Source organism: Vulpes lagopus, chromosome 9, assembly GCF_018345385.1.
Source record: "Vulpes lagopus strain Blue_001 chromosome 9, ASM1834538v1, whole genome shotgun sequence".
In the NCBI taxonomy this organism is placed as follows: Eukaryota; Metazoa; Chordata; class Mammalia; order Carnivora; family Canidae; genus Vulpes; species Vulpes lagopus.
This window is the reverse complement of record NC_054832.1, coordinates 950,468-975,993: the sequence shown is the minus strand read 5'-3', so window position 1 is coordinate 975,993 and position 25,526 is coordinate 950,468. Positions and strand designations below refer to the sequence as shown.

General features: G+C 52.3%; 1 protein-coding gene across 1 annotated transcript; it reads right to left on the bottom strand.

Moving 5' to 3' along the window:
• Window positions 1–10,679: 10,679 nt before the first annotated feature.
• On the bottom strand, window positions 10,680–12,101 carry CCDC166 (coiled-coil domain containing 166). The gene is made up of 2 exons (XM_041769421.1): window positions 11,655–12,101; window positions 10,680–11,561 (listed from the first exon to the last, which is right to left on the bottom strand). The coding sequence occupies exons 1-2, from the start codon at window positions 12,099–12,101 to the stop codon at window positions 10,680–10,682; spliced, it is 1,329 nt and encodes a 442-aa protein (XP_041625355.1).
• Between the last annotated feature and the right edge of the window lie 13,425 nt (window positions 12,102–25,526).

Sequence of the window (25,526 nt, the reverse complement as noted above, 5' to 3'; positions counted from 1 at the left end):
TATGTATTTGGACATGCCTCTTTATTTCTCTTGGGTTAATGCCTAGGAATTAAATTTCTGGATTATAAGCGTGATTTTAACCTATAATAAATTGCCAAAATATTCTCCATAGTGGTTGTACCATTTTACATGACCTGAGCTGAAAACAGGAGTCAGACACGTAACCAACTGAGCCACTCAGGTGCCCCTGAAAAAGTATTTTCTGGTTTCTTGTGATGTTTTCTTTGACTATTATGTATGTAGAAGTCTGTTTAATTTCCAAATACTTGGGGGCAATTTTCAGATATTTTTATTACTGATTTCTAATTTAATTCCATTATATAATAGGACACCATACTCTGTATACTAACATTTTTAAATCCAGGACTTGTTTTATGGCCCAGATGGTGGCTTATCTTGATAAATGTTCCCTTTGTGCTACACCGTTGTTTGGGTGTGAGTATTCTATGCATGGCGCTTAGGTCACATTGTCTGATGGTTTTGTTCAGGTTTCCTGTATCTTTCCTGATTTTCTTTCTACTTTTCTATCACAGAGAATGTTGAACTCCTCAATTATAAATGTGGAGTTTAAGGGGCCCCTGGGTGGCTCAGTGGTTGAGCCTCTCTGCCTTTGGCTCAGGGTGTGATCTCACTGTCCAGGATTGAGTCCCACTTTGGGCTCCCTGCACAGAGCCTGCTTCTCCCTCTGCCTCTCTCTCTCTCTCTCTCTCTGTGTCTTTCATGAATAAATAAATAAAATCTTTTTTTAAAAAATGGAGTTTTTCCTCCTTTAATGTCAACTTTTATGCATTTTGCAGCTCTCGTTTTGGGTACATATTGCTGGTGTTGTAATGACTATCTCTGGGGTTTTTTAAATACATTTTTAAAGATTTTTAAATTACACAGAGGCAAAGACAGAGGGAGAAGCAGGCTCCATGCAGGGAGCCTGTTGTGGGACTCGATCCCAGGATTCCAGGATCATGATCTGAGCCAAAGGCAGACGCTCAGTCACTGAGCCACCCAGTTGCCCCTCTGGTGTTTTTTAGAAAACCTGAAATCCGCTGTGTCTGATATTAATGCATTTGTTTTGGAGTTATGATTAGTGCTTCCAGGATATAATTGTTACCTAACCTATGTATGTCAGTATAATTAAAGTGTATTTCTTGGAGACAGATGCAGTTAGGTCTTTTTTTTTTTTTTTTTAAGTTCTTGTTCACGAGAGAGAGAGAGAGAGAGAGAGAGGGAGAAGCAGGCTCCCAGCAGGGAACCCAATGTGGGACTCGAGACTCGACCTCTGGACCCCAGGATCGTGACCAACCGGAGCCAAAGGCAGACACTCAACCCCTGAGCCACCCAGGCATCCCTAGTGTATTTACTTTTAATATTGATATGGTTTATTTTATTTTATTTAAGGTATTTTATTTATTTATTCATGAGAGACACATAGCAGAGACACAGGCAGAGGGAGAAGCAGGCTCCATGCAGGGAGCCCGACGCGGGACTCGATCCCGGGTCTCCAGGTTCACTCCCTGGGCCAAAGGCAGGCGCTAAACCGCTGAGCCACCCAGGATCCCCTTATTTTATTTTTAATTTCTATTTATTCATGGGAGACACAGAGGCAGAGATACAGGCAGAGGGAGAAGCAGGCTCCATGCGGGGAGCCAAATGCGGGACTTGATCCCAGGACCCCGGGGGTCACGCCCTGAGCCGAAGGCAGACACTCAGCCTTAGCCACTGAGCCACCCAGGTATCCCTAAACAATTATCTTTTAATGAAATTTTAACGTTACAGGTTTTTACGTTTACCCACACAATTACTATTTCTGGTCCAAGTTTACATTTTTGTTTCCTGCAACCTGAATGATGTGCTTTATCATTTATTTTATTGCTGTTACACCAAGGACAGTTTCTCTCAGATCTGGTCTGCTGAAAATATCTGTATTTTGTCTTCAGTTTCTTTTTTTTTTTTAATTTTTATTTATTTATAATAGTCACAGAGAGAGAGAGAGAGAGGCAGAGACATAGGCAGAGGGAGAAGCAGGCTCCATGCACCGGGAGCCCGACGTGGGATTCGATCCCGGGTCTCCAGGATCGCGCCCTGGGCCAAAGGCAGGCGCCAAACCGCTGCGTCACCCAGGGATCCCCTGTCTTCAGTTTCAAAGGATATTTTTCTTGGGTATAAAGTTTTAGGGTAACAGGTTATCTTTCATTACCTTGAAGATATTCCATTGTCTTGTGGCTCACATTATTTCTGATGAAAATTTTGCAATCATCTCTGCCTTTGTTCTCCTGTTCATAATGTCTTTTTCTCTTCTAGGTGCTTCTAAAGTTTTATCAGTGCCTTTCAGCCATTTGGTTGATGTGCCTGATATGTTTTTGATTTCATCCTGATCGGGATTTATTGATTTTGTTTGTTTTTTGATTTATTGATTTTGGATTTGTTTATTGATTTTAGATTTATTGTTTTCATCAAATTTGGAGTCTTTTCCATTACAGTTTCTTTTCTCCCTTTTTAAAAAAATAATTTAAAAAAAGATTTTATTTACTTTATTTGACACAGAGAGAGACAGCACGAGCTGGGGGAACGGGAGAGGGAGAAGCAGGCTCCCTGCCGAGCAGGGAGCCATATGTGGGGCTCAATCTGAGGACCCTGGAATTATGCCCCGAGCCAAAGGCAGACACTTAGCTGACAGAGCCAACCACGTCCCCAAAAGATGTAATTTTAAAGTAATCTCTACCCCCCAATGTGGGGCTAAAACTCACAATCCCAAGATTAAATGTCACTCACTCCTCCAACTGAGCCCACCAGGCACCCCTCCATTACAGTTTCTGAATGGTGGTGGGTGGGGCTGAGTGGTACCAAGGCCAAGTCTTGTCCTGCCCCGGGGTGAGGGGAGCGCCCCGGTGTGTAGCATTGGTGGACATGTGCTTTGGACCGAGTTGCTGGGGCAGTAGCAGGAGAGGGAGGTTGGGCGGAGCATAGTCCCAGGTGAGACAAGAGGGCTCAGGGCTGGGTGTCTGCAGAGCCCAGGGTTATAGGGACATCTAATCAGGACTTGGGCTAAGAGGTCTCTCCCTGCACCGGACTGCTGGGATCCGTTACTCACCACGCCACCGCCCCTCACCAAGTTTGGAATGAGCCAAAGCCACGTACCTGAGCAGTGCCCTCCTGAGTAAGGTGTTCTCGTCTGTCAACCAGGTCCATTGGACTTTCTGTGTGGGATCTACACACCCTCCTTGCTCTTCCTGGGTCAGCACTGTCCACCCTAGGTCATCCTTCTTGGGGTCTCCCACTCAGTCTTTAGGAGGGGTTCACATAGTGAGCTAGGTCTCCCCAGCTCCTCAATGTTTGACAAGTACCAGGATGGCCACAGTTGTGCTCTAGGCGGAGGAAACAAGAGGCCCCAAGGGCAACAAGATTGGCCCTGGCTATGGTTCAGCATCACCTGGAGAGTTTTAACAGCCCCTGGGGTAGCCCTCCTGAAGCACAGGCTGATTTAATTAGTTCAGGCATCCTCCACTGTCACATTTCTATTTTTTTTTAAGATTTTATTTATTTATTCATGATAGGCATAGAGAGAGAGAGAGGCAGAGGCACAGGCAGAGGGAGAAGCAGGCTCCATGCCGGGAGCCCGGCACTGAACTCAATCCTGGGACTCCAGGATCACGCCCTGGGCCGAAGGCAGGCGCTGAACCGCTGAGCCACTCAGGGATCCCCAACGCATTTCTATTCTTAAACTTTTTGAGATAATTGTACATTTACATCCATGTGTAAGATGTCATACAGAGTTTCTGTGTTCTGTTTACCCCACCTACCCCACTGGCAGCACCTTGAAGACTGCAGCACAACATTGCAACAGGAGAGAGACACTGACGTCATCAAGATACAGAAGATACGCTCACCAGAAGAGCTCTCACCACCCGTTTATATTCACTTCCCTTCACCTTCCAGCCCTCCTCAGCTAGCAACCATTCATGTTCTCTGTGCTTCTATAATTTTGTCATATCAACAATGTTATATAAATGGAATCATACAGTATTATGGACTCAATCTGTTGAGCCAGGTATCTCCAGCTTCCGAGGGTATAAAACCTGCTGGCAGTAGGTACTAGCATACACAGACACACAGACCATTGGAAGAGGGTAAAGCTCAGAAATAAACTCTTTTTCATACAGTCAGATGATTTTTACCAAGGGTGCCAGGACCATCCAGTAGGGAAAGGATAGTTTTCAACAAATAGTGCTGAGAAAGCCAGGCACCCATGTTCCAGAGAACGTTGGGTGCTCACCTAACCCCACATATAAAAACTAACTCAACGTGAATCAAAGACCTAGGCTTAAGGGCTAAAGCCAGAAAACTCCTAAGAGACAATGTAGGGGAAAAGCTTCACGACATTGGATCTGGTGATGATTTCTTGGATATGACACCAAATGTATAGGCAACGGAAGTAAAAATAGATATGGTGCTTCATCAAAATTAAAAACTCCTTGGGTGGCTCAGCGGTTTAGCGCCTGCCTTTGGCCCAGGGCGCGATCCTGGAGTCCCAGGACCGAGTCCTGCGTCGGGCTCCCCGCATGGAGCCTGCTTCTCCCTCTGCCTGTGTCTCTGCCTCTTTCTCTCTCTCTCTCTCTCATAAATAAATAAATAAATAAATAAATAAATAAATAAATCTTTAAAAAAAAATTAAAAACTGCATCAAAAGACACTATCAACAGATTAAAAGGCAATCCACAGAATGGGAGGAAAACACTTGCAAATCACTTATCTAATAAAACATGAAGGGCAGCCCGGGTGGCTCAGCCGTTGAGTGCTGCCTTTGGTCCAGGGCGTGATCCTGGAGACCCGGGATCAAGTCCCACGTCGGGCTCCCTGCATGGAGCCTGCTTCTCCCTCTGCCTGTGTCTCTGCCTCTCTCTCTGTGTTTCTCGTGAATAAATAAATAAAATCTTAAAAAAAAAAAAAAAAAGCCCAGTGCACTAAGCCAGCCGCAGAGACCAATACCCCGTGAGCCCACTTACTAGGAGGCACTGAATTATAAAGACCGGAAGTGGAGCGGTGGTGGCCGGGGACCCAGGGGTGGGAAGTGGTTGTTTCATGGGTGCAGGGTTCCTCTTTTGCAAGATCAAGAGTTTGGCGCCTAGGGGTGCCCGGGTGGCTCAGTCGCCCGGGTGTCCAACTCTTGATCCCAGGGTCCTGAGTTCAAGCCCCACGTTTGGTGTGAAACGTACGTTTGGAGCTTAGTGCCCAACGCTGTGAACGTACCTAGTGCCGGTGCCGTGTGCCGCTGCAGGGGGTTGCCGGGGGGGCGGGGGGCCGGGGGCTCAGCGCGTGACCCCGGGGTGCCGGGATCGAGTCCCGCGTCGGGCTCCCTGCAGGGAGCCTGCTCCTCCCTCCGCCTGGGTCTCCGCCTCTCTCTGGGTCTCTCATGAATAAATAAATAAAATATTTTTAAAAAATGGTGAGGACAGTGAGTTTTGTGCATTTTACCACAACCGGCAATAAGGAACCGTGAAGGTCTCAGGGCGTGGAGGGCCGGGGGGGGGGGGGGGGGGGGGCAGCCAGGGCGCGGGGGGGAGGGGGAGGGGCGCCCAGCCAGCGCCCGCCGAGCCCCGCCTCCCGCCTCCGGCCGCGGGAGCAGCGCTTCCCCCGGAGGCGCCCGGGCCGCGGAGGTCGGGACCGCGAGCCCCCCGCGTGGCGCCCCGCCCTGGCCGCCGACCGCTGCTCCGGGCAGCCCCCCGGGCCCCGCGGGTCCCCGCCCCGGGTCCGCGTCCTGACCCGGCCACGCGCCGCCCCGGGCCCGCCCTCCGCGCCCCGCGCCCCACGGCAGCCCGGGAAGCCCCTGCTGCGCGCCCGGGAAGCCGCGGCGCCCCCCCCGCTGCAGCCCGTTGAAGGGGCTCCCCTTTCTCTGTTTCATTTGGAAGCTGAACAGGGTCACTGACTCTTCCCGGGGGCCCAGAGAGCACAGCTGCAAGCCCCACTCTCCGGACTGGCCCGAAGGTCCTGGGGACGGGATCCAGGTGGGGATGGGGGAGCCCCCGTAGGCCCCGCCGGCCGAGCCGCGGTGCCTCGGGGCAGGACCCGCCGGCCCCGGGCAGGTGTTGAGGGGGCACAGGGGGACCGTTTACAATCCGAGGGAGGCCCGACTGGAGGTGCCCACTGGGGTCCATCCTGACACTCCGCTGCTGCGTGTCCCGCTGGCTAGGCCTCAGGGGCCTGGGGGCTCGCGCTCCCCATCCTCGCGGTGCCTTCAGGGCCGCAGCTGGACAGGCAGACCAGGGCCGGGTTGCAGCAGCCTGTTTAGCCGGAGAAGCCAGAAAGCTGTACGAGGAGGAAGGGAGCAGCAGAGCTACCCCAGCAGGAGTTTTAAAGTAAACAGTATTCAAGCACAGACACAGACCGCTACATCTCAAGTGATGAGTATGCAGGCAGATGAATTTTCGGGAAGAAAGTAGCAATGTAATTTGTGGGTAATCTTGTTATCGCTAGGTTCTAAACCAGAAAGGTAGGGAAGTTTAAAGCGCTGTGAGGGTTAGGAGAAGGGTAAATATATTAATATCTTCATGAATGATGGACTTAAATGTCCCCGTTTCCATGTCTCAGGTGACCACTGAAAGAGAAGAAGAGTGAGATTCCCACACAAGTGGAGGAAAACAAATGAAACGGGGGGGGGGGGGGGGAGGGCTTCAAGAGAAATAAGAAGAAAATACAGAAAGCATAAAATAAACTGATTTTAAAAATATTGCTACCAATATTGCAAATACGTTGAGATGAAAGTTAATGGACAAAGATTGTTGGGCTGTGTTCATTTATTCAAAAGATCTTTAAAATTTACTTGAGAGAGCAACAGCACACAGTAGGGGGGACGTTGTGCAGAGGGAGAGGGACAAACAGACTCCTCACTGAGCAGGGAGCCTGTCTCGTGGCTAGATCCCAGGACCCCAGAATCATGACTTGAGCCAAAGGCAAATGGTTAACTGACTGAGCCACTAGGCACGCCTGTTGGACTGGATTTAAAACAATAAGAACCACTTATACTGCCTCTAGAGACACATTGAAAATATAAAATCGACACCCATACAGAGGGGTGTGCAAGACAAACCAAAAGAAAGCTGAAGCAGCCACATTAATAACAGGCTGTGGGCAGAGGTATAAAGAAGAACACTAAAAAAAAAAAAAAAAAAAAAAAAAAAGAAGAAGAAAGAAAGAAAGAAAAGAAAAACACTGCTCAATTTAGAGGGGAGAGCTAGACTTTACTATAGGAAGAAACTACAGGAAGAGTTCTAAACCCATATGCAATTAATAATTGCTTTAAAATACATAAAGTAGAAATGACAAAACTAAAATGAGAGAAATGACAAATGCCTAGTCTGACTGATGTCTCTCAGGGAGCTATTTCATGGGAATCCATGAGCTAGAGGGTCTTGAAGACAGAGGGTGTCTGGGCAGAAGAAAGACTAGAGTATCAGAGTATCAGTTGCTAGGAGGAGTACCTGGGAAGAGAAAGTGTGAGACATGTTACTGCTTATTACCCTCATAAGTCCCAGTAAACTTTATCTTGATTTAACACTTCATTTTTTTAAAGATTTTATTTATTCATGAGAGACACAGAGAGGCAGAGACACAGACAGAGGGAGAAGCAGGCTCCATGCAGGGAGCCCAATGTGGGACTCTATCCAGACACCCCAGGATCACACCCTGGGCCAAAGACAGGTGTTCAGCCGCTGAGCCACCCAGGGATCCTGATTTAACACTTCAAAGTATTTTTTTTAACACTTCAAATTAGAATAATGGTTTGAACAAGGTCTACATGTTGCATTTAGTGGAAATGTATCTTAAGTCTGCTAATCCATAACAAAACTAAAGGAACTCTGTTCCTTCTTTTTAAAAAATCCCTTCCCATTTATTTTTTGGGGAAAAAAGTCATTTACCCCATAGAAGATTTGAATAACTACATCCCTACTATATCTTTTAATTTTTTTTAATTTAAAAAAAATTTATTTATGATAGTCACACACGGAGAGAGAGAGGCAGAGACTCAGGCAGAGGGAGAAGCAGGCTCCATGCACCGGGAGCCCGATGTGGGATTCGATCCGGAGTCTCCAGGATTGCACCCTGGGCCAAAGGCAGGCGCCAAACCACTGTGCCACCCAGGGATCCCCCTACTATATCTTTTAATATGTTCCTCTTTCCCCTGTATTTTGTATATGCTCGTAGTTACATTCAGAAGCTCGATTAGATCAGTTTGTTTCTCATCAGGAAAGCTCTGTAGGTTGCATTGTGCAAGATTCCATGGCTTCATACCAGGAGGCACTTCATACCCTCCTGGCAGAGTTAGGGTCACTCATGGGTCCAGAGGCTCAGCTGAATCTTCCATTATTTTCATCAGTCTTCCACCCATAGGCTTTTACTGCCATTATGACGTTGCCAACTCTTTCTTCTGCATTTACTAGATGGAATTCTACACATAACTTTCCTTCACCAATTTGTCCTGAAATGCAGTTCATAGGGGAGAGTCACAAAGGATGTGATTCTTCAACTACCAATTTTGTCAACAGTGGATGACTGTAGTAGCAACTTTCAAATGGCTAATGGAATGGATTTTTATAATATTTTAAACTTATGCATTTTATATATTTGGTATGTTTCTGTTCAGTACAGACATTATTCTTTTTGATGATGAAATTGTTGGCTTTTTGGCCACTCAGGGCCCTTCACTTTTGTCACCTTGTCCCTCTGGCAAAGGTCTCTTTCTGGAATCAACCTTGCTTTCTGGCACAAGATGTCCTAAACACATTTTGTGTTATTTCCTTCCCCAAATCTCAAAGGAGCCCTAGTTCCTTTTAAAGGGAAATGCTGAACTCCTCCAAGAGTGTTTGTGTTTACTGCTGGGAGGGACCTAGGAACACTGCCCACCCAGGACCAGAACGTTTAAACCAAAGTTTCACGGTGGGGGGTGTGGCCAAAGCATACAGAACCCCAAGTACCGCTAGGTGAGGCAGGCCAGGGCTTCTGCCCACTTCCCCGGGGTGGCTCACCCTCAGTGTGCACTGCCCTTGATGACTAAAAGCTCCATTTTAAACCCGTGATCTGAACTCCTGTCTCCACCACGCCCGGGGCCAGTCCCGGTTCCGCCTGCCCTGACCATCCCCTTCCACGGGAGCTGTGAAAATAATAGGAGAGCGGGGGGGGGGGGTTGCTGGGAAGCCAGTAGGGGGACCTCTCGCAGCCCCTGCATCCCGTCCCCACAGAGCCAGCTGGGGCCTGGCCAGTCACTGCAGCCCTCCCCGTCTCCTCCCTGGGGAAGGACGGTTTCCTCCCTCCCCGCCAACAGCCCAGCCAATGAGAAGCCGCTACAGGTCCAGCTCGGCTCAGGCCAAGGGACGCTCTCTTTACAGCCGCCCCTCCCAGCTCCCCCTGCCCCGAGCCTGTACAGCTTCTTTGTCCCAGGGCTCACCTGCCTCCTGCCCTAGCTGACTTGCCTGGGGGCTGCAATTCCCTGCTGTTCCTGAACAAACCCATTTCTGCTGGTCAAATAACTGGCCCTTTCATTTTTAAGGTGAACGGCCATCAGGACTGGCTGCTTGGACCCCTGGTCCGTAGGCCACCGTTTTTGGGGAGCACCCTCCCTCCAGAAGGGCACCAGCCACTCTAGCCATGGCCACCTCCTGTTTGGGCCTCTCTGACGCCGGCTGACAATGTGCAGCCAAAGACCCAGAATTTTTAAGAACCTTCCCTCTGTGCTGGGGATGAAGTCCCTGCCCTAGGGCCAGGATTGAGGGCATGAGAGCAGCAGGGCCTACGCCCCCTGCCCCCCCCCCCCAGCTGCTGGTCCTCCCTAGGTATGGCTGTGGGTGAATACAAACCACAACCACGGGACATCGTCGGGGCCAGCCTAGGCACATTGGGACTGATAGCTGAATGCAATGTGCAGCCCTGCCAGAGGCAGAGCCAGCCACCAAGGACGCTGTTGGGACAGCTGACAGCAGGGGCATGTGACCTGTGGCTTAGCCAATACTGTCCTCTCTGTACCACACTTCTGGATTTGGGTCATTGTACCGGGGTAGTAGGAGAACATGCTCGTGCTCAGTAACACTAAAGGATGTTAAGTCCTTTAAGCAAAAGGGCCCGGGGTCTTGAATCTAATCTCAAGTGGCTCAGGAACAAAATGCAGACACAGACACAGGGCAGAACGCACACTGCCGGCGGTTCTTGATAAACCACGTGCGGGAGTTCTCTGTACTCCGCAACTTTTCTCCAAGCTGGAAATTATATTAAATTAAAAATTACCCCCAAATCCCCAACAAGTTAAGCATAAAGCCTCCCATGACCTTCGGACCCCCACGCCACGGCCCTCCCGACCGCAGCCCACCCGACCCTAGCCCTCCCGGCCCAGCGCCCCCCGCCAGCGGACTCCTGCCCTGCTCGCACCACGCCGCGTGGCCGATGTCCTCTGCCCGTGCGGAGCAGCTGGGGGCAGTCGTGGGGTACAGGGACATGCGGGGCGAGCGGCGCACCCGACTGCTTTGCCGTTTGGAAACGAAGCGAGAAGGAGGGGGCCGAGCCTCCAGACCTGCTGCGGGCCATGCGGCTCACACCTTTATTAACGCTGCGGCCCGAACACCTGAGCTCGCGCCCTCACCTTCACACGCCCCCCACGGCCCGCGCGATTCCACGGCTCCACGGGCGGCTTCCGCTGCAGGTCAGTGTCCGCGGTCTCCTTGGACTGGGGGACAGGAGGAGCCTGATCCCGAGGCCGACTTAGCAGGAGTGTTGCTCTGTGAGGCCCCAGCTAAAGGGGCCCGCAAAGAGACCTGGGAGCCCGGGCGCGACGAGGGCAAGGACGGGGCCCGGCCACCCTGGTGGGACGGGGTCGGGGACGGGACCCTGGAGCCCTTGTGGGACGGGGTCAGGGACGGGACCAGGGACAGGATCCGGGAGCCCGGGCGGGACGGGGTCAGGGACGGGGTCAGGGACGGGGTCAGGGAGCACGGGCGGGTCGGGGTCAGGGACAGGGTCAGGGACGGGACCCGGGCGCCCGCGTTCGTGCAGGGCTGGGATGGGGCCCGTGATGGGATCCAGGAGTCCGCACGCGACGGGAGCGACGACAGGATCTGGGAGGCCGCGCGCGACGGGGCCGTGGAGGCGGCGCGGGACACGGGGTGCGAGGCGGGCGGCGGCTGCCACAGCGGAGGGCCGTCGGGGCCCCGGCGCAGCCAGCCGTGCACGCGCACCAGGTCCCGAGTGTCCCGGTGCTCGCGCCGCAGCTGCTCGCGCTGCTCCAGCAGCTGGCGCCGCGTGTGGTGCAGCCCCTGGGCCCAGCGAAGCAGCCGCAGCAGCTCCTGCCGCAGGCGCCCGTTGTCCGCCCGGATGGCCTGCGTGTGCGCGATGAGCGCCCGGGCCGCCTCCCGCTCGGCGCGTCGCGCCAGGGACTGCACCCGCTGACGCGCCTCGCGCTCGAAGGCCGCCTTGTCCTCCAGGAAACGCCTTTTCACGCGGCGAAGCAGCTGCGTGTGCTCCACGCGCATGTGCAGCAGCTCGCGCTCCAGCGCCCGGATGCGGGCCACCTGCTCCAGCTGCAGCTCCTGCGGCGGGGCGGGGCGGGGGCGGGGGCGCGGGTCAGAGCGGGGGCGGCGCGCGCCCACCCCGCCCTCGGGGCCCGCGGCGGCGCCACTGGCCTTGTAGGGCTGCAGCGCCTGCACCTGCCGCGCCACCTGCGCCGCGCGCGCCTCCCTCTCCTGCAGCTGCGCGCGCACCCCGTCCTCGCGGCCGCGGAAGAGCGACGCCAGCTCCGCCCGCTGCCCCTGGAGCTGCGCCAGGTCCGCGCGGTGCTGCTCGTCCAGCCGCACCACGGCGCGGGGGCAGCGGCGGGCGCGCGCGCTCGCGTAGCTGGCGTGGAGCCGGTTCTCCTCGCGCAGGCGCAGCGCCTCGGCGTCCAGGGAGGCGTTGTCCCGCAGCACCTGGTCCACGCGCGCCTGGCAGGCGCCCAGCTCCCCCGAGAGCCGCGTGTCCTCGCGCTGCAGGTACTGCGCGCGCTCCGACAGCGACAGCGGCGGCTCGGCCCCGTCCCCGCCCGCGCCCGGCCGGCGCCCCACGCTGGCCCCGCGCTGCTTCTTGGGCGCCATGGGCTGCGGCCCGCCGAGGGCCTCCCCTTGCCCCGGCCCGGATGTCCCAATATTCTAGCGGCGGGGGCCTGCGGGCCGCGAGGTGGGGGGAGGCGGCCCCCGGGGGGTGGGGCCAGGCAGGGGCCAGGGCATCGTCCGTCCGACCACCTTAATCTCGGGCCCTCTCCAGGCCTCGGCGTCGCGGGGGGGCTCACCTTCGCTCACGGTCTCCGTGGAGACAGAACTCGGTCGCCGCCACGCGGCCAGCGCATCCCCCGGGCAACGGCCGCCCCCCTCCCCCCTCCCGGGGGGCCCCGCCGGCCCGCAGGATTGTGGCTCCCGAGGAGGACGCTGGACCGGCCCCGGAGCCCACGGGCCAGCCGCACTGGAGCAGCCCCGCGCCCCTCGCGCCGGCCCTGGCCTCGCCGTCTGGCCGCCAGGGGACACTCCTTTCGTCGGCCCCGTGTGCCCCAGTTCCTGGGCCGCAGCCGTGAGCAAGCCCCCCCCAAGGTCCCCCCCCAAGGTCCCCCCCCCCCGTCCTACCAGGACAGAGCGCCGCACAACCCCGCGTCTCTGGGATTCTCTCCACTCCTGGAGGCCCCGGAAGGTCGCGTCCATTCGGATGCCGTCGCTTGTCCACTGCCTCTCTGTCTGGGGTTCCCTCTGGGTTCCTGAGCCCACACGTGAGCTCCTTCTGTCTCATCCCACTGACCAGCCCCGGGTCAGCTTCCAGGGGCGCCAGCGCCGGACAGGCCTCCCCTCGCCCCTCGCTGGGTGCCCCAAAGACGTGCGTCTCTACCGCCTTTGACCTGCAGCTTGAAGCCACACCTGCGTGGGGCCTGTCATCACATAGTTCCTCTCCTGTGCAGGTGTGTCCACGTTTGCTGCCGCGTGGGCAGAGGCACGAACTGTGCACCTGGCAGTTTGGGAGGAACACGGTTTAAGGAAGCCTGCATCAGTAGGAAGGCTCGTGTGGACCTCTTAGGAGGCCGACTGCAGAGCTGTGGGCATCCCCTCACCTCTGGACGCGCTCTGGTCGCCACACCTGCCTGGTGGCAGAGCCTCTTAAAATTAGGAACACAAGAGGCATTTTCTTCCTAGTAAAACAATATTTATCTTATAAATAAAAATAATATGACGTACACTCAAGACAACGGGGCTGTGATTGGCCCCGTCCTTTAATTTCTGGGGCGAAGTGAGGGACTCAGTGGAGAGAGGCCTTTAAGTCTTCCCAGCCTCCCGGATCTCTCGGTCACTTGTCTCTGCTTTACTGCCCCCGGATTCCTCCTCCCAGGACAGGTCTGAGCCAGCGCTTTGTTCTCCTCTGCTCCCAGTTTTCTCAGGACTCGCATCTTCCCAGTTCTGCAGTCTAGACGCGACAGCTGCGTGGGAAGCCCTGCCCAACGCGCCATCCACTCCCCGCCTGCCTCTGCCCCCCTGCCTCCCCACCCCCATCGTGACCTGCATGGATCAGGGGAAGCGGGGACCCTGTTTCACCTCTTCGCACGAATGCGGAGCTGGAAAGACACTAGGAGGAAGGGGGTGAGCAGTGCGCTCAGCCTGCCAAGGCTGCCCCCCGCCCACCCCGTGGAGGCCCTGCACTGTCCCAGCTCTTGCCGTGGACCCCCCAAGACGGGTTCTCGGTTGCTCACACTACTCCTCAGGCTCCTGAGTACTCACCACACACACACCACCACCCCCAGTCAGGCTTCCCAAGGGCCCACTCTCTGGCCCCTTGTCTCACATGCCGTCCCTCTTCAGCTCCTGAGACTTGGGGTGAGCCCCCTCCCTCAGGAGTAGCCAGTGGAGTTAGGCTATGCTTGACCCACAGGTGAGTACCTCTAGCAGCCTCTGCTCCCATTTCACAGGTGGAAAAACTGAGGCACAAGGTGATTGTCCAAGGACCCCTGGAAGCCCTAGGGCTGTGGCTTGGACATTGGTGGGCTCTGTCCCCGTGTATACTGCTACCCCTTGCCCAGTCTTTTCCCCATCTCTGCCCTGTGCCCTGATGCAAGGGGCAGAGCCAGCCACCTTTACTAACCCCCACCCCACAGCAGCCGAGGCCAGCACATGGCTAGTGTCCATGACCCTTCTACCTGCCAGGCCAACTGGACCTATAGAATCGGTGGGTTCAGGTGATACCAAAGACCTGTTCTTGAAGCTCAGCCCTGGGCGGGAGCCAGATACTGACTAGTGAGCGGAGGAAGGGCCCCTGGGGGGTGGTAGGGTGGCCCAGCCCCACCCCAGTACCTTGTCCCTTGATCAGAAGCACAGCGCTGACGGTGACCACCGCGGCAAAGGGGACGATGGGCAGGAACGTGAGCGAAGTCCAGGAGAGCCTGTCTATCCAGTGTGTCCTCTGGCTGGGGTCAAGCCCTGGAGGGCCCAGGCCTGGCTGTTCTCTGGGCCCTGGCTGGGACCCAAACCTGTCCCCTTGTCCATACCCCTATGTCCAAGGTTGGGTACTGCCTGCAGGCCTCCACCTCCCCCCCCCCACTTCCCCAAACCAGGGAGCCGGTTCTAGGCTGGACATGTAGGCAAGGACCCTTCCTCAAGTGGCCTCCCCTTCACGGCCAGGTACCTCGGAGCCGGTGCCAGACCCACACCAGGTTCGCAGTCAGCCCCAGGTGGAATGCCCAGATCCAGGCCACGACGTGCGTCAGCTCCCAGAGCCACGGCTGCCCCTGGAGGAAGTGCTCCGCCCTCCCTGACACACGGTGCCGTGAGGGCCCGGCGCTGCCACCGCTGCTCCTGCTCGGGGCCGACAGGCGGGAGCCAGCAGGAGCCCCTGGGGGTGTGCATGGAGCGCGGGAAGGCCAGGTGGGGCTTCATGGGACCCGAGGCTTCGCCACATCAGGGCAGGCTCAGGAGCCTTGACAGGCCTGGCTGGAGCCAGGGCCCGTGGGCTTGGCTCCCTACTCCTCCCTGACGGGGGCCGAGCCAGGAAGGCTGGGGCTTGGGGCGTGGTGCAGGTCAGCCTCCTGGCGCAGTCTCCAGGGGTGCTCACCTACCTCTGTTTGTGAGGAAGAGGATGACAAAAAGAAGGATGCCCAGTGTCCAGAGCGCCCCGCAGGCCCCGAGGGCAATGGCCACGCGCACCTCTGCAGGGTGGCTCAGAGGTGCCCCTGAGAGACAGCTATGAGGGGGCGCTGGCCCGGGGCACACCTCCTCCAGGCCCCTCGTGATCTCCGAGAGGACGGCATCCTCGCCCCCACGGTGCCTTCCTGGGAGACCCACAGTACCTGAGTCCATAGCCCACGCCGCCGGGAGCAGGAGAGGGGAGAGGCCGGCTTTGGAGGTCCGGGCGCTGGAGGAGCGTAGCAGGTGCATTCCAGCGGGGTGCAGAGGCTCTGCTCGAGGCCGCCAGGCGCTGGTGGGGCGCACCGTGCCGTGTCCTCAGACCTGTACCCCGAGCGGTGGGGCGGGGCCCCCCAGGGACTGTGACCCACAGGAAGGGGCGGGGCCCATGACACGACTGACAGTCTGCAGCCTGCGAGCTGGGGACTCTGTGGTCTCCTGAGTTACAAGGAGGCTGGCCGTGGAGGGAGCAGGAGGGTCTGACCGCCCCGCTTAACCCTGGGAGCTCCCACCTGCCCTCGCTCCCTGCCACTGTGGGACCCACTGTGGGTCTTCTGGACAAGGCCTCCCCAAGCTACCATGATTGCCCCAGGTATCAGCTAAAAATGAAACACACAGTCCACTTTTTAACTAATGTGTAATAAATATCCCCTGTTGATAACGTGCTCAAAACGAAGCTGAGGGATATAATCACTCACAACAAAATTTATTGGCTAACGGTTGATGAGAAAATGAAATCCTCTTGGCCAACTTTATATCTGCAGGGTATTTGGACAGGGCACAGTTGGACGGCATGGACATATGGCCCCGAGAGAAAACACCTAACAGCAGCTTTGAAAGTACCAACTAACGGATGAGTCAAACGCCCATCGAAAAATTGACTTGATTAAATGTAGTGAAGTTCACTCTGCAGAGTTCTTTTTTGCCGAAGTTCACTGATGCTGGTATAATTTTGCTTATCTGCTCCATTCTCAGTGGCAGAATGGCAGGATCAAGACCCCCTCTAGGGATCCCTGGATGGCGCAGCAGTTTGGCGCCTGCCTTTGGCCCAGGGCGCGATCCTGGAGACCCGGGATCGAATCCCACGTCGGGCTCCCTGCATGGAACCTGCTTCTCCCTCTGCCTGTGTCTCTGCCTCTCTCTCTCTCTCTCTCTCTCTGTGTGACTATCATAAATAAATAAAAAATTTAAAAAAAGACCCCCTCTAACTTGGGGGGAGGAGGCAAGGAAAAGAGGGGTGGCCTGCTGGCTGTCACACATCTTGGGCGCTCTAGGAGCCCACGGTCCCCAGCAGGTGCATTGGGCCGCTCCACAGTCTCCTGGGAAGGGGCTCTTGCTGCCCGAGGTCACCAAGGATCCTGCTGCCCCCTCCTGGCCTCGGGCTCCCCATCAGTGGGCCCAGGTCTCATTTCCTGCAGCCTGGCCAACTAGCCACCACTCCTCCCTCCGTCTCCATCCACGCGCCTTCTCCTCTCCTCTGTGTCCCGGGGGCCCTATAGCTTTTCAGTCCATATTTATATTTTTTCTTGAGTATATTTGAGGAATGAATGCTCCACATGTTCTGTAGATCGGCCATTTCAGCTAAGTTATCAAATTGACGGATGTGAGGTTGTTCATAATACACTCTTGTCATCTTTTTAATGTTTGAAGAATCTGTAGGAATGCGCTGTCTTTCATTCCTGACACTGGTAATTTCTTCGTTTTATCGTCTATTTCGATTTTACCCCATTTATTCAAAGAATCAAAGCTTTTTTTTTTTTTTTAAAAAGGGGGGATCCCTGGGTGGCGCAGCGGTTTGGTGCCTGCCTTTGGCCCAGGGCACGATCCTGGAGACCCAGGATCGAATCCCGCGTCGGGCTCCTGGTGCATGGAGCCTGCTTCTCCCTCTGCCTGTGTCTCTGCCTCTCTCTCTGTGTAACTATCATAAATAAATAAAAATTAAAAAAATAAAATCTTTAAAAATAAATAAATAAATAAATAAAAAATATATTTAAAAAAAAGGATTTTCCTCATTTGAGAGAGAGACAGAGAGAGCAGGAGCCAGAGGAGGGGCAGAGGGAGAGGGAGAAGCAAACTCCTTACTGAGCGGGCAGCTCGATGTGGAGCTCACATCCAGGACCCTAAGATCATGACCTGAGCTGAAGTCGATGCTTAACCAACTGAGCCACCCAGGCACCCCAAGAATCAATTTTTAATTGTATTGAATTTTTTCCTCCTGTTTATACACTTGCCATTTCAATGATTTTTACTCTAGTCTTCATTCTTGTATGTACTTTGGGTTTAATTTTGTCTTCTTTTTCTAGCATTTAAGGTTGGAAACTGAAATCTTTTGTCTTTTCTATTTTTTTTTAATTTTCATTTATTTATGATAGTCACAGAGAGAGAGAGAGAGAGAGGCAGAGACACAGGCAGAGGGAGAAGCAGGCTCCATGCACCGGGAGCCTGACGTGGGATTCGATCCCGGGTCTCCAGGATCGCGCCCTGGGCCAAAGGCAGGCGCTAAACCGCTGCGCCACCCAGGGATCCCATGTCTTTTCTAATATAAGCATTTGCAACTATAAATTTCCCTCTAACCGCTGCATTAGCTGCACTCTGCAGGTTTTCACATCATGTTTTCATGACCTTCCAGCTCAAAATCGTTTCTAATTTCCTTCGCAATTTCTTCTTTGACCCACTGGTTTATTTATATGTTGTTTAATCTCCAAATTTGTTTTTTTTGGGGGGTGAGTTTTCCAAATATCTTTCTGATATTTAATTCTAATTCAATTCTGTGGGATCTGAGAACGTGTTTTGTATATTTCAGTCCTTTAAAAATCTGTTGATCTTTGTTTTATGGTACCTAGAATATGATTTACCTTCATATTCTTCAAATTCTTCAAATTTCCACATTTGAAAAGAGTGTGTATTCTATTGGCGGTGGGGGATTGTTCCATAAATGTTAATTAGGTCAAACTGGACAACAGTGCTGCTCAGGTCACACAGCTGCATCTTTATTTTTCCACTTGCTTGTTGTACTCATTATTGACAAAGGAGTGTCTCCAACTGATTTGATGGTTTCTTCTTTCAGTTCTGTCGGGTTTTACCTTATGTATTTTGAGAATTTGCCATTAGGTGCATGCACTCCCAGGATTAGAATATCTGCTTGATGACTTGATATTTGTATCATAATGAAGTGTCCCTCTTTCTCCCTGGTAATAGTCTGTGCCCTACAGTCTACTTTGTTGGGTATTAACATAGCCACTAAAGCTTTCTTTTGAAAACTATTTGCATGTTAGATCTTTTCCTATCCGTCTTAGTCTATTCAGGCTCCTATAACAAAATATCACAGACTGGGTGGCTTATAAACAACAGAAACTTATTTCTCATGTTCTAGAGGCTGAGAAGTCCAAGATCAAGGTGTCTGGCTGGCTCAGTGAGTGGAGCATGCAACTTTTGATCTCAAGGTCATGGGTTTGAGCTCCATGTGGGGGGAAGGGGAGTTTACTCTAAAATGAAAGTTCAAGATCAAGGGGCGGGAATATTTGCAATCTAGTGAAGGCCCTCTTTGTGGCTCATAGCCAGCTCCTCTCTGTGTTCTCATGTGGTGGAAGGGGTTACGGATTTCTCTGGTGCCTCTTTTTATTTATTTATTTATTTATTTATTTATTTATTTATTTATTTACGATAGTCACACACACAGAGAGAGAGAGAGAGGCAGAGACATAGGCAGAGGGAGAAGCAGGCTCCATGCACCGGGAGCCCGACGTGGGATTCGATCCCGGGTCTCCAGGATCACGCCCTGGGCCAAAGGCAGGCGCCAAACCGCTGCGCCCCCCAGGGATCCCTCTGGTGCCTCTTTTATTTATTTATTTATTTATTTATTTATTTATTTATTTATTTTTTATTTTTATTTTTTTTTATTTATTTACGATAGTCACAGAGAGAGAGGCAGAAACACAGGCAGAGGGAGAAGCAGGCTCCATGCACCGGGAGCCCGACGTGGGATTCGATCCCGGGTCTCCAGGATCACGCCCTGGGCCAAAGGCAGGCGCCAAACCGCTGCGCCCCCCAGGGATCCCTCTGGTGCCTCTTTTATAATATCATTCATTCTAGTATGGGGATCTATTCTTATGACCTGAGCACCTCCTAAAGCCCCACTCCCTGATATTATGGTGATTCTAATTTTAATTTTTTTTATTTTTTAAATTTTTTTAATTTATTTATGATAGTCACAGAGAGATAGAGAGAGGCAGAGACACAGGCAGAGGGAGAAGCAGGCTCCATGCACCGGGAGCCCGATGTGGGATTCGATCCCGGGTCTCCAGGATCGCGCCCTGGGCCAAAGGTAGGTGCCAAACCGCTGCGCCACCCAGGGATCCCCTAATTTTAATTTTTTTTTAGGAACCACCATACTGTTTTCCATATTGACTACACCAGTTTACAATCCCGGCAACAGTGTCCAACGGTTCCAATTTTCCCACATTCTCACCAATACTTTTTATTTTCCTGTTTTCAGTTTTTTTGGTTTTGGTTTTGGGTCTTGGGTTTGTTTGTTCGTTTGTTTTCATCCTCATGGGCATGAGGTGGTATCTTATTATGGTCATGATGGGATTTAAGATAGATTTTTGATCATATCATTGAGTTACCAGGTTACCTATGACCTAGGGCAGTCATATCTTTTAGTGAAATTTAGTGAATGAGATAAATGTCTTTTATATTCAGCCATTATATCCCATTTCCAGAGTTCTTTATTTCCTTTTTTTATGTCAACCCAGATTTTCTTTTTTTTTCTTTTTTATTTTATTTATTTATTTATTTATTTTTTATTTTTTTATCAACCCAGATTTTCATTCAGAATCACTTTTCTTCATCGCAGAAAACTTTCATTAATATTTTTTTTTTGCAGTGCAGGTCTGCAGGTGTTACATATTCTCAACTTTTGTTTCTCTGAACAAGTATTGTCTTCATTTTTTAAAAAAGATTTTATTTATTTATGAGACACAGAGAGAGGCAGAGACACAGGCAGAGGGAGAAGCAGGCTCCACGCAGGTCGCCCGATGTGGGACTCGATCCCGGGACTCCAGGATCATGCCCTGGGCCAAAGGCAGGCGCTCAACCACTGAGCCACCCAGGTGTCCCTTGTCTTCATTTTTGAATGATACTCTGAGTATATAACTCTAGATTAGCAATGTTTTTGTTTTGATTTGTATATTTTTGTTTTTAATGCATTAATAATGTCCTTGCTTTGTCCTCTGGCTTGAAGTTATTTTCTGACAAGAATTCTGTGGTTGTAGTTATTTTTGTTCCTCTGTTTGTAATTTTTTTGATAATTTTATTTTTATCACTTTTTCAGCAATTTAGTTATCATGTGCTTATTATAGCTTCCTTCGTGTTTTTCCTCCTGAGGTTTCACTTAAATTCCTGGATTTGTGAGTGTATTACTTTTCCTTCAAATTTGCAAAAACGTCAGCCATTACTCTCTCAAATATACTCTCTTCATTGCTCTCTTTTGTTGATACTCTCCCACAGGTTCTTGAGTTTTGTTTTTTCTTGTTTCTTTTGTTTGTTTGTTTTTTGTTTTTTCCTGTTTCAATGTGCATAGTTCCTATTGGTATGTCATCATGTTCACTGCCATCTCTTCTGCCATTAAGTCTATTCAATGAGTTTGCACTTCAGATATTTTATTTTTCAGCTTTAGAAATTCCACAGGGTTCTTTTTTATAACTTCTCATCTCATCATATTCATGTTTTTCTTTAAAGTCATGAGCAGGGCAGCCCTGGTGGCTCAGCAATTTAGAGCTGCTTTCAGCCCAGGGCATGATCCTGCAGTCCCGGGATCGAGTCCCATGTCAGGCTCCCTGCATGGAGCCTGCTTCTCCCTCTGCCTGTGTCTCTGCCTCTCTCTCTCTCTGTCTGTCTCTCATGAATAAAAAAATAAAATCTTAAAAAAAAATAAAGCCATGAACATACTTAGAACAGCTATTTCTTAAAGTCATTGCCAATTACATCATCTCTGTCATTTATGGGTCTACTTTTTTTTAAAGATTTTATTTTATTTATTCATGAGAGACACAGAGAGAGAAAGAGAGAGAGGCAGAGACATAGGCAGAGGGAGAAGCAGGCCCCATGCAGGGAGCCCGACGTGGGACTCAATCCCAGGACCCCGGGATCACGTGGTGAGCCAAAGGCAGACGCTTAACCGCTCAGCCACCCAGGCGTCCCTATGAGTCTAGTTCTATCAACTGACTTGTCTCCTGGATATGGTCATGTGTTCCTGCTTCCTCACAAGCCCTGTAACTTTTTTTACAAGGTGAATTTGAAGTGAAATTCGCATAGAATTAACTACATTAGAGGATACATCTCAGCGGATTTGGTCCATTCACAGTGTTATGTAACCACTACCTCTATCTAGTTACAAAACATTTGCATCACCCTAAAGGGAACCCTGTTCCCATTAAGCAGTCCTGACCCATCCCCTTCCTTCAACGCTGGAACTGGAAGCCATCAATCTGTGTTCTGTCTCTATGGACCTACCTACTCTGAGGATTTCATATAAGTGGAATCACATACGTGTCTTTTGTATCTGACCTCTTTCACCTGGCACAGTGTTTCTTAAAAAAAAAAAAAAAGATTTTATTTATTTATTCATGAGAGACACAGAGAGAGAGAGAGAAGCAGAGACACAGGCAGAGGGGGAAGCAGGCCCCATGCAGGGAGCCCGACGTGGGACTCGATTCCAGGACTCCGGGATCTCGCCCTGGACTGAAGGCGGCGCTAAACTGCTGAGCCACCCGGGCTGCCTGGGCACAGTGTTTCTGAAGCTCAGCACATTGTCACGTGTAGCAGGCACTTTAGTCCTTTCTATGGCTGAATTATATTCCACTGTATGGAGAGACCACAGTTGGTTTTTCCATTCATCAATTGGTGGACATTGGGTTGTTTCCGCTTTTGGCTTTTGTGAATGCTGTGAACGCTTGTGTGCAAGTATCTGTTTAAATGCCTGTTTTCTATTCTTTCGGGTATATTCCGGGAATGGAATTGATGGGTTGTGTGCTAATTCTATGTTTAACTGTTGGAGGAACTGCCAAACTGTCTTCTGCAGCAGCTGCATCATTCTACATGCCCGTGAGCAATCAAGAGTTCCAATTTCTCTCCATCCTTGTGAAGACTTATTGTTATTGTTATTATTACAGCCATCCGAGTGAATGTGCAGTAGTATCTGCAGAGGCTGCTTTTAGGCCACAGGTTTCATTAGAAACCTGAGTAAGGTGACAGGCCCCACTGCAACCACGCAGCTGAATGCAAACAGGCTCATTAGGTGACCAACCTCAAGTTAGCCATAGGCCCAAGCTGACCAGTGGGCCACTGACAACCAGGCATAGGCACCAAAAAGGAAAATTCTATATGTTGCTATATGTCCTCACTCCCCTCCAATAAATACAGGCCCCCCCAAGCCTGTCACTGCCCTCCCCCTGCCCCCTGGCAGTCTCTCCTTTGCCGTCCTGCCCGCTGCTGCCTTGCAGTGTATCCAACAAACTTCTATCTCCCTTCTTCTGTCTTTGGTGAATTCTTTCCCTGCCCACACCGCCAGCCTCCACCTGATTGAGTCACCGCACAGTATCTCATGTATTTTTTATTGCATTTCCCTGATGATTAATGACGTTGTGCATCTCTTCATGTGCTGTTGACCATCTGTATACCTTCTTTGGAGCTATATCTATTCAAATTCTTTGCCCATATTTTTAATTGGGTAAATCTAGTAACTTTTTTTTTTTTTTTAAGCAGGTTCCACAACCCTGAGATCAAGAATTGGGCTGAAATCAAGAATTGGAAGCTTAACCTACTGAGTCACTCAGGTGCCCTAAACTAGTAACTTTTTATTACATTCTGGATGCTGAAGATTTTTTTTTTTATGATAGTCACACACATAGAGAGAGAGAGAGGCAGAGACACAGGCAGAGAGAGATGCAGGCTCCATGCACCGGGAGCCCAACGTGGGATTCGATCCCGGGTCTCCAGGATCGCGCCTTGGGCCAAAGGCAGGCGCCAAACCGCTGCGCCACCCAGGGATCCCTGGATGCTGAAGATTTTGAATTTTGTGTTATTGAGTGCTGTTTGTGGTGTTTCCCTTTAAAGAGTGGTGAAGTTTTTTGGCCAACAGTTAGGCTATATTTGTAGCATCTTGTTCCTTTTAAGGCTTGTTCTCCACACTCACGACGGGTGTGGAGTAGGCTTTGGTCTAGAGCTGGCTTAGTCACTTTATTGAGAAGTGACATGTCTGGAGTCTCTCCTGAATCTCTGGTGTCCAGTTTGGGTGCTTGGCACACTAAGACCTTCCTACCGAAGTGAAGTTTGGAAAATTTTCAGCAACACCATCCCCACCCCCTGCCACCAAGTTGTTCTTTCCATGGACTTCATGCCAGCAGGCTGGGTCCGAGGACCAGCCAGGAGGCTCCTTGGCTTCCTGCAGGCTAGAAATCAAACATGAGCCAGCAGGAAGTGAGAGCGGAGATTACTGAGGATACAGAGAGAGCAGATATAGACAGAGTGGGAGACTCCGAAAGGAAGGAAGCATGAGTCTAGTCTTTGGGGAATGGGGTTTTTATTGAGGATGGTGGCCTGGTCTGGTGTACTTGCCCCCTCAGGCATCTGGGAACTGGTCAGGACAAAGATGAGAGCCCAGCTGTCATCCGTCGGATCCAGCAGGCCTTGGCGTGGAGGGGTCCAGCGCTGGTGGTCTCCAATACGCATTTGATGGCTGGTCTGGTCATCCTCCCCTGGGCCTTCCTTCGACGCTATCTGTTCCAGGGGAATCACTCCCTGCCCTTACAAGGAACACATACGCTACTTGTATTCTGAGGCGTGTGTAGAATGTCTGTGAAGTGCCGGTTCTCATAAGAATCGAAGCAGGAAAAGGAGCAAAAAGGAGATTTTTGTGGAGTCCTTGAGTTTCCATGTCTCAGATGGTGGAAATTTTCTCCCACTCTTCCCTGACACAGGGCTGGCACTACTTGTCCAATTCACAGACACTCGTTTCACATATTTTGTCGCGTTTTGCAGCTGTTTACTGGGGGAAGGCATGTCCAGCACTGGACACTGGGGACCAGAAGAGCACGCTCTCCCGCCTCGTTTCTTTCCCTTGTTCATTCTCCACGTCCTCCAACTTTATATTGAGATACAACCACATGGCATGATTTCAACAACTTAGACGTATCCACCCTCGAAAGCATCACTGCAGTGTAACATTTCTGTTACCTCCCAACGTTCCCTGGACAGTCCGTCTCTCCCTGAGCTCCCGGGGAGCCGGGGGCCATCACTGAACCAGAGGAAGCACCGATGGATTCATCCGGTGATTTGAGGAGGGGTCTGACTTAGCCAGCACCATGGTCCTGCAGCCCATGTTGTGTGTGTCAGTAGTTTCTTTCCCTTTCCTGCTGAGCAACGCGCCATGGTACTCCTAGGCCACGTTTTGTTTATCCATTTCTCTGTTTCAAATGTTGGAAGCAGGGACGCCCGGGAGGCTCAGTGGTGAGCATCTGCCTTCCGCTCAGCGCCTGACCCCGGGGTCCTGGGATCGAGTCCCGCATCGGGCTCCCTGCATGGAGCCTGCTTCTCTCTCTGCCTGTGTCTCTGCCTCTCTGTGTCTCTCATGAATAAATCCATAAAAATCTTACCAAAAAAAAAAAAAAAAAGGAAATATTTGGGTGGTTTCCAGTTCGGGGCTGCTAGGGACAAAGCTGCTAGGAGCGTTCCCGTATGACTCTTTGAGCGGACCTGTGTTCCCCTTTCTCTTGGGGAACTCCCCAGGTGAGAATGCCTGGCTCGGGGCGCAGCTACGATCAACAAACTGCGCAACTTCTTCCAAAGAACGTGCTTTACACTCTCACCAACCGTGTGTGCAGACTCCCGCCTCCTCCGGCCTGCCCTGGGAGCCCAGCCTCCAGCCCCCGGGGCGCCTCAGCATCCCCCAGCCCCGGCGTCCGCGCGGAGGACGGCGGAGCCCCCGCCCCAGACCGCGGGGCCTTAGGAGGCTCCGAGCGCCGCGCTAACCGCCGCCGCCACCTCGGCCGAGCGGGGGAGGGGCGGCAAGGGGCGGGGGAAAGGTAGGAGTGGGCGGGGCCACGGCAGGCGTGGGCGGGGTGTCACTGGGGGCGGGGCCAGGCTGGAGTGGGCGGGGCTCCTCCGGGGGCGGGGTCATGCTAAATTGGGCGGGGCTCCTCCGGGGGCGGGGCCAGGTTCGAGTGGGCGGGGCGCCACTGGGGCGAGGTGGAGGGGAGACACTCGGGGGCGGGGCGAGGGGGTGGGGCTCGAGGTGCACCCTCCGCCCCACCCCGGCACCGCGCAAGCGCAACGGAGGGGGGCAGTCTCCAAGGCAACCGGGTTCAACAG

Excerpts from the sequence above, each read along its gene's own strand:
- CCDC166 (XM_041769421.1), bottom strand. The coding sequence starts at position 12,101 with ATGGCGCCCAAGAAGCAGCGCGGGGCCAGCGTGGGGCGCCGGCCGGGC. Across the intron at positions 11,562-11,654 it reads AGGCGCTGCAGCCCTACAAG|GAGCTGCAGCTGGAGCAGGT; the intron begins GCCAGTGGCGCC and ends GCCCCGCCGCAG.